Source organism: Chenopodium quinoa, unplaced genomic scaffold (assembly GCF_001683475.1).
Source record: "Chenopodium quinoa cultivar QQ74 unplaced genomic scaffold, ASM168347v1, whole genome shotgun sequence".
Classification (NCBI taxonomy): Eukaryota; Viridiplantae; Streptophyta; class Magnoliopsida; order Caryophyllales; family Amaranthaceae; genus Chenopodium; species Chenopodium quinoa.
Window position 1 is genome coordinate 1,711,592 of NW_018744991.1, and position 13,395 is coordinate 1,724,986.

The 13,395-nt window shown below is 34.3% G+C and overlaps 1 protein-coding gene across 2 annotated transcripts; it reads right to left on the reverse strand.

The window, feature by feature from the left end:
• Window positions 1-610: 610 nt before the first annotated feature.
• On the reverse strand, window positions 611-12,541 carry LOC110706902 (transmembrane protein 120 homolog). 2 transcript variants are annotated; one of them, XM_021884888.1, is made up of 11 exons: window positions 12,274-12,535; window positions 11,003-11,293; window positions 10,840-10,918; window positions 10,664-10,758; window positions 7,873-7,977; window positions 7,709-7,788; window positions 5,180-5,270; window positions 3,872-3,979; window positions 2,586-2,672; window positions 1,138-1,206; window positions 611-1,053 (listed from the first exon to the last, which is right to left on the reverse strand). In XM_021884888.1, the coding sequence occupies exons 2-11, from the start codon at window positions 11,228-11,230 to the stop codon at window positions 922-924; spliced, it is 1,074 nt and encodes a 357-aa protein (XP_021740580.1). In that variant the 5' UTR covers window positions 11,231-11,293; window positions 12,274-12,535; the 3' UTR covers window positions 611-921. The 2 variants fall into 2 exon arrangements, with proteins under 2 accessions (XP_021740580.1, XP_021740579.1); XM_021884887.1 differs by having other exon boundaries at window positions 611-1,206; window positions 12,274-12,541.
• Window positions 12,542-13,395: the final 854 nt, after the last annotated feature.

The following is a 13,395-nucleotide window of genomic DNA, read 5'->3' on the forward strand; positions in this document are numbered from 1 at the left end:
CCGTTTTCAGGGGTTTAGGGCGGCGGCCGGCCGATTTTTGGTGGTGGCTGGGGGTAGGGGTTAGGGTTTCACGGTGGTTGGGGTGGCTGGTTTTTTTTTTTATTTTTTTTCCTTTTTTTTTAATTTTTTATCCAATAAATACTTGACACGTGTACAATGTGGGGCCTACTAACGGTTTTTTGGATGGAAAATGTTATTGGGTAGTGCTACCCAAACGTTTTCAAACTTACGGGTAGTCATAAACAAATAAAAAAAAAATAGGTAGTTCTTCACAAAACAGCCTATCTTCCATGTAGTTCTACACAATTTTGCATGGGCACATTTAACATCCCCGTGTTTTACTCTTTTTTGTTAAATCTTATCCATGCTACATGGAGCAATTAAAAAAATAGAGAAAATATTTGATTTTAAATTTTAAAAAAACCGAAAACAAAAAACAAGCTATAAGCCTTTTTTTTTCTCTCTTATTTGTTTTATCACATGCCTTTTTTCATCGTAAAAAAACAAACAAAATACCTTTTTTTTTCTCTCTCGTAACCTTACTAAGTGCCCCTTCATAATTAAATTAAATTGATTGATTTTGAGAAAGATGATTAGTAGAAACAAGGTATAAAACGTCAAAACTGAACTGGGTAACATCCCATTTATTATTTCATTAATACAAATCTAATTTATGCAATCTAAAAAAAATGCCGATATTCGATGATTGTGATAAGCAAACAATTACACATACAAAACAAAATGATCTCTTTTTTTTTTCTTAGGGTAAAGGGGAGGTTATGCTATAAAACAATGTGTACATCTCAACTACGTGAAAAGAATCTTCAGTTACACCAGAGCAGCACAAAGCCAACATACCAAGGATATAAATAAAAAGAAATCGGGAGTATGAGGCTATCGGAACTTTCAGAAATGCCATCCCTAGTCGAGCTGTTGCTTGCTTTTAGTCCTTTTCATCTTTGCCTTAAACCGCGATTTCACGAGTAAAGTTTTCACCGTATTTACGAAATTACCAATTGCCATCAAAACCAAGAGAAATCCACAAAAAACAACCTGCCAAAGGTTCAAGTACAAAGATGCTAAATATAATCTTATTATCCCTTCCTGGAGAACACACGGACAAAAAAGGTAGCTCACCTGCCATTCAGATACAAATCCAACAAATGCTGTTTGAAGCAACAATGAACCAACATATGCCTCGAAACCCTGAAATTTTTGGCAGATTACATAAATTCAAGAGACAGTCTTCTTCGTCAAAAAAGAGACATAGTCTTCAACCAAATCTTTGTTAAAAATCTTAGGATACAACTTATCCTTTCATTCACAAGCAAGCATCAACATTACTCATGTCAATCTCACTAAAAGAGAGAAAAATAAATATATAAATTGATTGCCTTCTATTACAATTTCTAATCCAGCAGTAGCTCAGTATCTCAATATTTAGAAGGGGCTAGATTGAAGAAGGGAAGGGAAATATCACTTCAGAATAGAAACAAGCTTTCATAGTTCTTCCAACTTCAGCCTGATAATACAGCACAAATGATTATTTCTAACTTTAATAGAAATGCCCAGGTCCTCACCATCCATCAAGCCAATTAAGCCAACTATATATCCCTCACACTTTAAAAAATCCCAAATATAGATAATTTTTCGCACTCAAAAACTGCGTTACAAACATGGCATGAGTAATTCAAGGGTTAAAAAGTAGCTGTATGGACAAAACATTACAAATTTTCTAAAATTTTATGATCCTCGCAACTAAAAATAATAACTCCCACTTCCCCAACAACAAGATGAACGGCAAAATCAGCACCAAGGAATGACACCCATCGATTTAATCACAGTTTCACAAGACAGATACCAGCCATTGATATTGTGGGATCAATATCCTACAGAAGACTCCTTATCAACTATAATACCAATGTCATTATTTAAATTCTTGGTTTTTATTTTTGTTATTTTTTATTTTTCAGAAGGATTTTGTCTCTGAATGCTATGTCTGATAAAGGATGATTGCCATGCTGTTCTCTATCCTGATTAGAGGTTGCTCTCAATCTATTCTTTGGGGGGGGGGAGTTGGAGTTTTTGGCAATAGAATGTCGGCGCCTTGGAGGTAGCGGAGAGAGTGGGAACTAAAATGTATTTCATTAGTTTGGTAATCTAAGAAAATAATTTCTCAAAGCTACATATGGAGTTATGGACTAATGGATTCCACCGACACAATTCATTTGGAGCAATTGCTCTGGTATCTTCCCCTCCATAGCTATCCTTCATGATCCCGTCCACCCCAACCAAATCCCCCCCCCCCCCACACACACACACAAACACACAAAAAAACTTCCCTACGTAATCACCCAATATTTGCGAAGTAAAAGCCTAAGCATGTCACCGTGTTCAGAAAACTAAGCACTGTCACACCAAATGAGATTTGAAGCTTTTATTCTTTAATCTTTATCCTTTTTATTCTTTTACGTTCATGCAGTTTTTAATCTTTATCCTTGATAGTTGATAAAAGTCATACAACATGCAGCAATTTACAAATATACTTATAAAAAATCTCCCAAAAACAGTAACATTCCAATTACCTGCAAAATAAAAAGTATAGGGCAAAGCAGCCAAAGCTGGCCATGCTCTCCTGCCGTTTCTCCCCACACAATATCCATTCTCTTTGCCTGAAATATGTCAGAAGGTAACAGTGTAAGACTACTACACCATAACCCATATAACATAAGGTATTATGAGAGAGAGAGAGAGGTATCTCTTATATCTCTTTTTTCTTTATTCCCCTCTTTCTATACATGTGAGGGAAAGATTTTCATCCACATCAGGTACTCGTAATTAGGAGGGGCGGGGATTATGCATCAAACAGTATTTGGGGGAAAGGCATGACAGAAGAATGAATGGAGAACATTTGCTGAAGATCCACTATGGGAATGGGAATATTAACAGAGGTGACAGCTAAAACAAGTCCCCCAAGCCTAACAATGGGATACTAAAAGATTCTAGACACAGACCCCCAAATCTAGTGAAACATTATAGCAGTCCACCACTCCACTCATAGAAATCCCATAGGAATTTCAGTTATATTATTTTCTTAAGACATCATTGATATATCCCATTGTTACTAGTGAAATTCACATTTTAGTCTCAGATTATTGACACATCACAATACACAAAACTACTCATTGCTGCATAAATTGATAACCAATTAACCATATTAGGCGTTGGGGCATGCTCAAGTATAAACTTAATAATTTATCCCATACTTGACAGCCACGACGCACAACATAAGAGCTATGAGATGTTCCTCCCATGAACCCTAAACCATTATTATGATCAATTGACCATGGACCACAAGCCCCTGACTACACTCAGAAGAAATGCAGATTATGTGATCACAAAATCAGTCTAGTATGTGAACAGTGATGGAGCTTCTGAACTACGTGAATAACATTACATGATTTACATCAGAAGCGTAGTATAAGCTCCACTGGGAACTCTATGGTGTATGCTAAGATTGGCTCTGTAGTTGCAATGATTTCATTACACAAATTGTAATATATCACACTTCTCGTCAATCTTTACTACAGTGGCATGTTAGCTGGAACATTTTTGAAAAAAACACCTTATGTAATTGCAATTAAAGAAGGATGATTGAGGCTGCACACCTAATACATGCAGCCTGTTCCCAGGTATCCTTGGAGCCTAGACACAATATAAAATGCAGCCAATAAAGTCTTAATGGAATGGGTGTCCAAGCTTCATGCCACTAACAAACTCCTGAACATCCAACTCCTCATATCCAAATTCAGGGAATACTATCAATAAAAAAAATATATATAATAATAAAAATAAAAAAAAAAGCACATACCTTTCCAAGTGCAATACGAGTGTACAGCCTCTGCCGTTGATATCGATTTTGCAATAACATTGCAACTCCTTGCATCATGGCCCATTGTAGAAAAAGTTTTACCCCTCTCTGGATGACATTGACCATGAGTTAGAAAACAAACAAGAAATAATCAAGTTAAAAGCTATAGGTTGCAATAATGATCAAGCCCCTCGACACATATCTATACTCCACTTTCTGAGAATGAGAATAGGACACCATCAATAAGGATGCAATACAGCTAATATAGTTCCCTTTAAATTATACAGCTTCAAATGTAATTTACAAACACACATAACAGTTCCAGGGCAAACAAACAGATTTAATTCATACATGTCCTTGCAATGCAATGCATTGTTCTAAGGGAATAAGTACCAAAGGGGGAGTCCCCTGTCCCTCTAAGGTCCAACAAGTTCAGAAAATTAATAGCAGATTCTATACAAACTTATGTATGTAAACATCCCATGCAGAAGTCAATGAAATTAATAGTTCATCGTGGCAAGGCGTGCTCATAAGTCTGCCATAAAGATTCACGTGTTTGGTGAAGCTGACATCACTCTATCAGGACACCTAATAGTTTGAAACTATGTAACACAGAAATGGAAAAGAATTTTGTTTTTGTAAAAAAAAAAGCTGAAATATGTGTATACTACATCAAAGATAGAGTTTTAAAATTGCTGGTTCAAATTACACTATCAACGTGATGGAAAAATACATTATTAGCCACTCAACTCTCTCCCACTGGTCTGCAGGTTTGGGAAGCTCTATAATACCATTAAAAATAAAAATAGTTGGAGAAACTTGTTAAAAATCAAGTAGTTACATATACAGCAACAAATACACCACAGCAGGATCTCAAGTTGCAATATCAAATATACCATATACATGAATCAGAATCAAGCTGTCACAGTAGGTTTATCAAATTGACCATGGAGGAAACATTTTAAGCCTTGTTGGTGTAAAGCATGAAAAAAATGAGAAATTCAAGTTCCATGGACGAAGTTACAAAAACAAATATCTCCAATCAAATCTTTGAGAACTCAAATTGAGATTCTCGATTGCATTATTTTCTCTAATTTTTTATTTCCTTCAAAAGTATTGCTTCTAATAGAACTTAATAGTGAAGAATGTTAGAATATGCAGTTGAATATCCACTGATGTAGCAGATCAAATCATTCTGTTACAGATGAGATGTGAATTTCATCACTTCAGCATCTGTTAAAGAATGGAATACCATAGTCTGTCAAAAAAAATATATGGAATACCATGAAGCACCCTAAGAAGACTGACCTGCTTCTGTGCACAATCAGGTTGGCCTTTAATTTCCCATGTAAGGCTCACGAGGGCCATCACCATTGCACAGTAATGATGATATATCCACCTGAAAATTTTAAACAAGGTTACTAGAGTCATCTTTTAAATCCATTGCCTAATAATGAACTTTGAAAAGCTAACGGAACACAAAGAGGAGATCCCTTTCCTCTTGGAGGGGGGAAATGGAATATTAAAGGACAATGCAAATATATATGACGGAAAAATACTACCAGTTAACAGAGAATCACTGTAAAAAATTATAAAATTTGGGATTTTACTGCTGATATGAGCCAAAGACTCCCTTGTACATATAAATCAAAGTATTAATTGATTTTCACAGCATAGCAAGCTCCCTAGCAAATCATTTACGTAATTTCTTTCAAGTCATAGATTGCTGAGCAGTTTAGTGTACTTGGTTAGAATATTAAAGGATTAATCAAGAAAATGATTTAAGTAGCTCCATCAGATCTTATACTTGCATTTTGGCTTTGGTGCTTCTATATTACTCAAGGGTTGTTCAATTTAAAGTGTTCCCTGGATCTTCCCAGAGTTACTGGAAAGAGAGATTTAGATAGTTATATATATATTTCTAAAAAAAAAGGCGTATGTATTATTTACCCCCGGGGGGGGGGGGGGGTAGCAATCAAGACAGATTTAGGGTCTAAAATCTATCTACATTACTTGGATGTAAGATATACAAAACAACTAATCCATGATTTAATGTCAATGAATAATCTTTAAAAGAGCAATGCAGCAGCTAGTAACAACTACAAAGGGCCAACCAATAACATCAGATGCTTGTATATCACACTGCCTAATAAACTTCCATTTTAACTAGACTCTTAAAAGGCCAAAAGAAAAGGATTAATTATTGATCCTCATAAAGATATAAGATATTCAAAGTAAGATACAAAGCTGATGAGCTGATTGCACCCACCTGGTTGATACGCACTTCAACATAAGCAAAATCAACTCCCAGTCATCAATATCCCACAGACAACAATGTGTCAATAATGGCTTTCTGGTAAATAAACCCATACACCTACTCAATTCCTTGTTCTCTCCCTTTCTCACTCTCACCCTCACCTTCTATAGTTCTATCCTCACCATCCTCTATTTCTCCAAGTGATTCAATTGCAATTTTAAGAACTACTAGTGTCACCTTTCACTACATATATCACTTTCAATAATTATCAAGAATACACTCGCAGCAGCCCAAATGTGGCAAATCCATAGACTTGCAATCCCCATCAACAGCCACCAATCCATCACTGGTATATCAGTATACAGTTGACATTGATTACCGCCAATTTTTTGGGCAAAGAATCCTTTAGTATGCACCTTATCCAAATATCACAATTTGATAATTTAATAGATAGGTTTGTAGGCTTTCGTTAAGATTTTAGTATAAAAAAGTTGTTTGATTTCTTGGAATCTATCACTACATTATAAACTGCAATTAAAAAAAATAAAAAAATTTAGGCCTTGTTCTCTTCACCTTATTCAAATAATATTCAGTTTAGTAAAAATAAGTTCATTTTATCAACAAGAAGTTTTAATCTGTAAAAATCATTAACTTTAAAGAGCAAATATAATAGAGAATCAATAAAAATAAGTTTTAATCAGTAAAAATCATTTAAGTTCAGCAAAAATAATTTCTAGCCAAAAATAATTTCAGTTTACAGGACCTTAGTCTCCTAAGATAGTTGAATAAATTTAGAAAGTATAGGGTTTTGGGGTGACATAAGATGTAGATATGTTTATTTTGAAATATTTGTTTGATTTTTTCAACCTCCCCTGCCACTTCTTTTTCACAAGTATTTGTCAATAGTCATTTCTTTTAGAGCAGTCGCAAAAAGGAATCAAGCTCAAATTTTAACCATTGAAATAAAGAATAAGCAACATGAACTTATGTTATAAAGATATATCACATCTATCAAAGGAAATTATAAAGAACAAAGAATATATGACCAAGAGACAAATCATAAAAACATAACATAGCATTTCAATAAACCTATTGTCACTTGGCTTCCCTCAAATAGCTAAAATGGGAGCTGATTATATCAATCTTAGGTGCACAAAGGTTTCCCGTAAAGCTCTCTCTGAGAAAGATTGGAAGCGGGAGCCAAAAAAAGAGAGAAAATGTAAGGGGCTTAACTAGTACTATTTCCAAGGTACAATCTAAGCTAATGATCAAATTTAACCTCATCTCATTAGAAAGTTTTGAGTATAGAGCACCATGAACTGATACGAATAAAATCCATTAAAGCAGCATCCAACTTAAGCATGACAAGCTCATTAGAGAGCTAAAAGGAACAGAAAACAGAAACTTTGAGGAGAATGACTAACTAAAAGCTCAAAAACTCAAATTTCTATACTATACAAAACAAGCAAGCTAGCAATACACAATCAACTCATGCACAATTAAAAAGAGTTAACTTGAACTGGAAGGCCCCAGCAAAGAAAAATAAATCAGCAAGACTTGAAAGAAGAAAAAGCAATTACCATGGACGAATATCACTTCCGTTCACTCTCAAGATATTCTCTCTCAAAGCCAAGCCTGTGTAAAGGAATAAAAGCCAGGCCTGACAAAGTACAAAAAGAGCAGTAAATAAATTAAGCAAACAATGAAATAAAATTGACGCTAAGTAGCTGAATGTAGCCTGTACCTGATAAAGTTGAACTGGAAAAGCAGGCATGCAGCCATCCCACATCCAAGATCTAAGAATCAGTAGTATAGATGGAAAAAGAAGAAACAAGTAGGCAGTTCTATCCTGCTCAAACAAAGTGTACAATATTTATTGAACTATACTCCAAAAGATCTCTAGATAAAAGAAATAATAATAATAAATAAATAAATAAAATGGAATGTTTGAGAAGACAAAAGGGCAATAAATGGATGCACTTAGCACATAACTATAGCCATCCATAAGCAGAATGGGATTCATACATGCAACACATTATACAACATAATACGGAGTAATTTTTATTGAAACACAAGACACAAGTAAATCTCTCACTTGTGGCCTTTTGAGTTTTGACTATTTATTCCTCATGCAATTGTAAAAACCAGATTATGCACATGTGAGGTCCACAACCCTGACCAAGGTAGGAACATCTTCGTAAACTTGGGGTAATACTATGTTAGTACAGGTTTGTATAATTACTTTATTATGAAAACTTCCCTTAGACCACCGCAATTGTATTTTTTTGGTCCTTAGCTATCCATTTCAAACAAAAATATAATTTAAGATTTTGTAACAGTAAGACAATCTCATTATCATTCACTAGTGTCACTGCCACCAACCATAAAAGTAGGATATGTCTCTTTCCACCAAGTTGTATATAACCCCACTTCGCACAATCATATACATAGAAATAACAATACAGAAATGGATTTTTTTAAAATAGATAAATAAAATGCATAAATAAATAACCTTAGAAAAATTAACAATTTAAAACATAAAAAGGAGCAAAACTATGAAACATCTTTTTACCATGTAACGCCCGCATTTAAACATGAATAGACAAACATACCCTCGCGTGTATTCCATGTTTTTCTTCCCTGGCCTCTATTATTTACGCTCTATCTGCATCCGTTACATATTTAATCTTAACACTAAGATTATGCAAATCTCATTTATTCGTCATCGTCATATAGCAGCATAAATGACAAGTTGCATGCATTTACAATAGTATACATACGTAGTTTTTTTTTTTGAACGGGTATACATACTTAGTATGTATAGTAGTACAATTGCTTCTTAATTACAATTACAATCGCATGCAGTAATCAAGTTTTGTTACTTAGCTTTAAACATGAAGAAGTTAAAGTCGTTTTTTTGGGGAGGAGGCAAACGTCTAATTTTTTCAAAACTCCAGGGGTGAAACGCCTAGAATTTTCAAAAGTCCCTAGGGGATTCGAAAATTCTAGACGTGAACGCCTAGAATTTTCCAGTTTTTTTGCGCTTTTTGTTTTTATCATAACTTTTGATCTCGAAATCGGATTAAGACAAATAATATATCATTGGAAAGCTCTGAAAATCTACTTTTCAACACAATTAGAATCAGGTCAATATCATTTCTAGATCTTAATATATGACTAATATACTAAGTTTGGTCCAAAACCAACACCCTTGCACTATTTCGACCATATTTTAAGGTCTAGAAATGATATTGACCCGATTCCAATTGCGTTGGAAAGTAGACTTCCATAGCTTTTCAATGATATATTATTTGTCTTAATCCGAGTTCGGGATCAAAAATTATGATAAAAACAAAAAAACGCAAAAAAACTGGAAAATTGTAGGGGGAAGCGCCTAGAATTTTCGAATCTCCTAGGAACTTTTGAAAATTCTAGGCGTTTCCCCTCTAGAGTTTTGAAAAAATTAGGCGCTTGGCCTCCACCAATAAAAAAAACAACTTTAATTCTGGCGATGTGTCAAGTAACTTTGCCCTCGGCCGGTGGTGGTGTGGTTTGTTGGGAGGAGATAATGTTAGATTGAGTTAGAACATGGAATACACATGAGGGTATGTTTGTCCATTCATATTTAAATGTGGGCGTTACCTGTTAAAATAAAGGCGTCGTTTAGCTTGTCACTAAGGAAATTAAAAAAAATTAAAAAATTAAATTAAATTAAAATAAAATAAAATAAAATAAAATAAAGCATCAAAATCAAACACAAATGTAACATTTGTCTTTTTTTTTTTTTAGAAAGGGAGAAAAGGTGATTCAACATCTAAGGTAAGCTTATTGTAAATATAAATTGCTAAAACAAGGGAATACATTGGCAGCTTATTGTCTAGTTAACAAACTATGAGTGGCAATTTAGGGTAATCATCAAAGCTAAAGAAATTCAAATGATGTGATGCAAATGACATTAGACATCTAGAGACCAAAAGTTGTTAGTCCAATTTCCAGAAACCGTTTCTCTATCTCTTCCATCTTTCCTTACGCCCCTCACCAACCATGTAAGCAAACCCCCCTAGCAAGAACTAACTTAAAATCCATTTCAAAACCATTTTTGATTTTAATAGACATACGTCGCCAACAAAATGAAGTAAACGGCCAAATCACATTCAAAGATGAATATTCATGCAAGTATAGCTAAAAATAAGTACAAGGAGGTTATCATAGGAAGAGCAACCACTACATAAGAATAAAAATACAAAATTTTGGTACTCGAGTGATATACAAGACACTCACAAGCTTCCTCCCCTCCTCTGGGCTCAAGTTTCTAAATTTTCTTTTTTTATAAATCAAATTAGATTGCTCATTGTTTCATGCATCTTTTTCAGCCTATTAATAGGTAACAAATTTAGCTCTCGGTGTTCAAAACAACATTTTAAACTTTTGATACACAATGCAGTGTATACATCCGATCAATTTTTAACCAATTCAAGATCAACAAATTCTCATTCATAAAAGGGTACATATATATATATATATATAGAACTTACTTTGTAACTATTGTACTCCTCTTTGACTTTCAACTGGACATCCTTCCTGATAGCTCGCACATTAATAGGACCAAGAAACCTCTTTAAAAACCAACCTATCAACAAGAAAACCTCATAATTATTCACCACAATAAGCAAAGAATATAGAATCAAAGTGAGAGAACAAAATGACACACTCTCAACTTTGCCAGGAAGAAAAGATGAAGCATCTCCATCAACCAGGATACAGTTTGCTCTATTCAATTCATCCTCAAGCTGCCCCAAAGAAAAATTTCCAATTACATCAACAAACAACAAAAATACCAAATCTATTCAACTCTAAAGATATTGATGTATAACCTTCTCAACTAGCCTGGGATCCAAGCTATTTGTGAAAGAACTGATGGAGGAACGAAGCTTCGCGATGGACTCATCGAGTGAACGAGCACGTTGTCGAAGTTCTTTCTCTTCCCTTGATGACGTCGAAATGAATGATGCCGCCGCTTCTTGCAATTCCTTTGCTTGCTCCACCACTCTCCCCACTTCCTCTTCGATTGTTGTCTCTGATTGCTTTGTTTGATCCCCCATCTGAGCGATCACTAGCAAAAATTGTTTAAGTTCCGTCTATACTCAAGTGCCCCTTGACTCGAGCTGGGAAAAGAAAACAAATTCAGAAAGAAAATTAAGGTTAAAGGAAAGGAATATAGCATGTTGTCCAGGCTATTCACTTGAAAAGTAGAAATAAAATTGAGTTATCTTGTTCCATTGGTGACTGCTAGGTTGAAGGAACGGGGAAATCAATTTCCACCCATAGCGACATTATGCCTAATTGCGTAATACTCCTTACCTAGATAGACATAAAGCCCATGATCTACCAAATTTTTAACTAACCACTCATACATCAACATATAAGCAATAAGCATAACGTCTTAAAATTCAATGCACACTCCGGCAAGATTTTCACTTAGCAAAGCAGTTTACAATCTTTGATTTCCAATTCGCTATCTGCATACAGTGTTATTGTAATTCACTGTATAACATAAGGATAAGGCTTCTTGCTATATCCGTCTATTACTCATATAGTATACATTTCTATTACTCATATAATATACATTGATAGGCTCCTTAGTAACAGAGTACAGTGTAAGAAACTAATTATTTAGAGAGCCACAAAAGCGGGTAATGTGAATCAATCCCAGGATGCCTGGAACCAGGAGGGAGGCTCTAACCAACTGAGATACTCGTTCATAAAATAATCAATCCTTGCAAAATCTACACTCAAATTCTTTCTCATTACCGACATTTACGACCCGCTACCAAAAAATTTATTTTTACCATTTGCCAAAAGGCAGTGGCTATTTCCTCTAGTGATTATTATTCATTTCTTCATTTTTAATTAACATAAAATAGTACGAAGTACATTATACTGCATAACATGATGAACACAACATAAATCATCAGATTAACATTAATTACTCAAAATTAATAAAGGACTCCAACTAATTTGAGCATATAATAAACATTAATTTCAAAAATCAACAACCTAAAACCAAAAAGTCAATAAAATACCTAATCTAATAATAATAAAATATATAAAAAATAAAAATTAACATAGATGAAAAGTTAATTACCTTTGATAAGAATTAGGAAGAATAATAATAGTTAGAAGAAGAATCTAGTAACTTGCGCTGCCGCCGTCCGCCGGAGAAGAGGAGGTCGGATATCGCAAAGTCGCCGGAATCCGTCGGAATCCGACGTGATAATATCGAGGAGTAGTGGAGGTGAGAAGACGAATGAAGAGGATGAGAGAGAAAGTTTGAGAGAAGTCTAGAATGTTTTGTGTTTGAGTAAGTTGGGCCTTGGTTGAGTTAATTCAGGGTCATGACATTTGGACTTCTTGATTTCACATAATTCATCTGTGAAAATTACTTGCATAATAATTATGTCTTCAAATTTGGGTATTGTGGTCCCAATATCTTGGTCACCCATTCAACATATTTAAGCCAGCATTTAAGTTCCATTATTTGAAACTGCTACACTTCTGTCCGTTTTTAAATACTTGTAGAGTTGTAGGTACTTAAAACATTTGTGTCTTTCGTTATTTAAGTGATTGCAACGGTTGAAATTTTGGAATGGGACGACTATTATTTCATTGTCTCGGCTAATCATGGAGTACATCATTGGTGTATTGATTAGTTCATTTCATGTCATTTACCATCCACAAGTCTTCTTATATCTGATTAGTTGACTCGAAACATCTGATTTGAAAACCAAATTCTACTAGAAATCACTTGATCCAATTTGAGCTAACCCAAACGGACCAAATAATCAATGTTGATAATAATGATTATTTTATCAAAATAAGCATATTGGCAATAGAATTGAAAATGATTCGACTCGATCCAAACTTATTCAAACCCAAAATCAACCAAAATAGGTCTTACATGATCAAAATAACACGACCCGAACTGACATGACCTGAATAAAAACAAATCGAATGATCAATAGTTACCTCGATGCACAAATACTTTGTCGATTTTTTGTTAAGCGTAATAAGAAATTGTCAAAGTTTAATGTCACATCAAGTGCTTCTTGAAAGTAAAAAGATTGTTCACACTTCCATTGAACAATTCAACTAAACGATCAAATTAGGGAAAATACAAGTTTATTTTCATGATAAACAAATTGTGTTTATCATGAGGGTATAACTGTCAATTTATATACTTAAATCTGGGTAGCCTTGTAATTTCAAT

What these genes read in the sequence shown, in the direction of transcription:
- LOC110706902 (XM_021884887.1), bottom strand. Translation starts at nt 11,230, where the DNA reads ATGGGGGATCAAACAAAGCAATCAGAGACAACAATCGAAGAGGAAGTG. An exon ending in ATCCCAGGCTAGTTGAGAAG is followed by an intron (nt 10,919 to 11,002) that starts GTTATACATCAA and finishes TCTTTGGGGCAG; the next exon opens with CTTGAGGATGAATTGAATAG. An exon ending in CTCGTATTGCACTTGGAAAG is followed by an intron (nt 2,673 to 3,871) that starts GTATGTGCTTTT and finishes GACATATTTCAG; the next exon opens with GCAAAGAGAATGGATATTGT.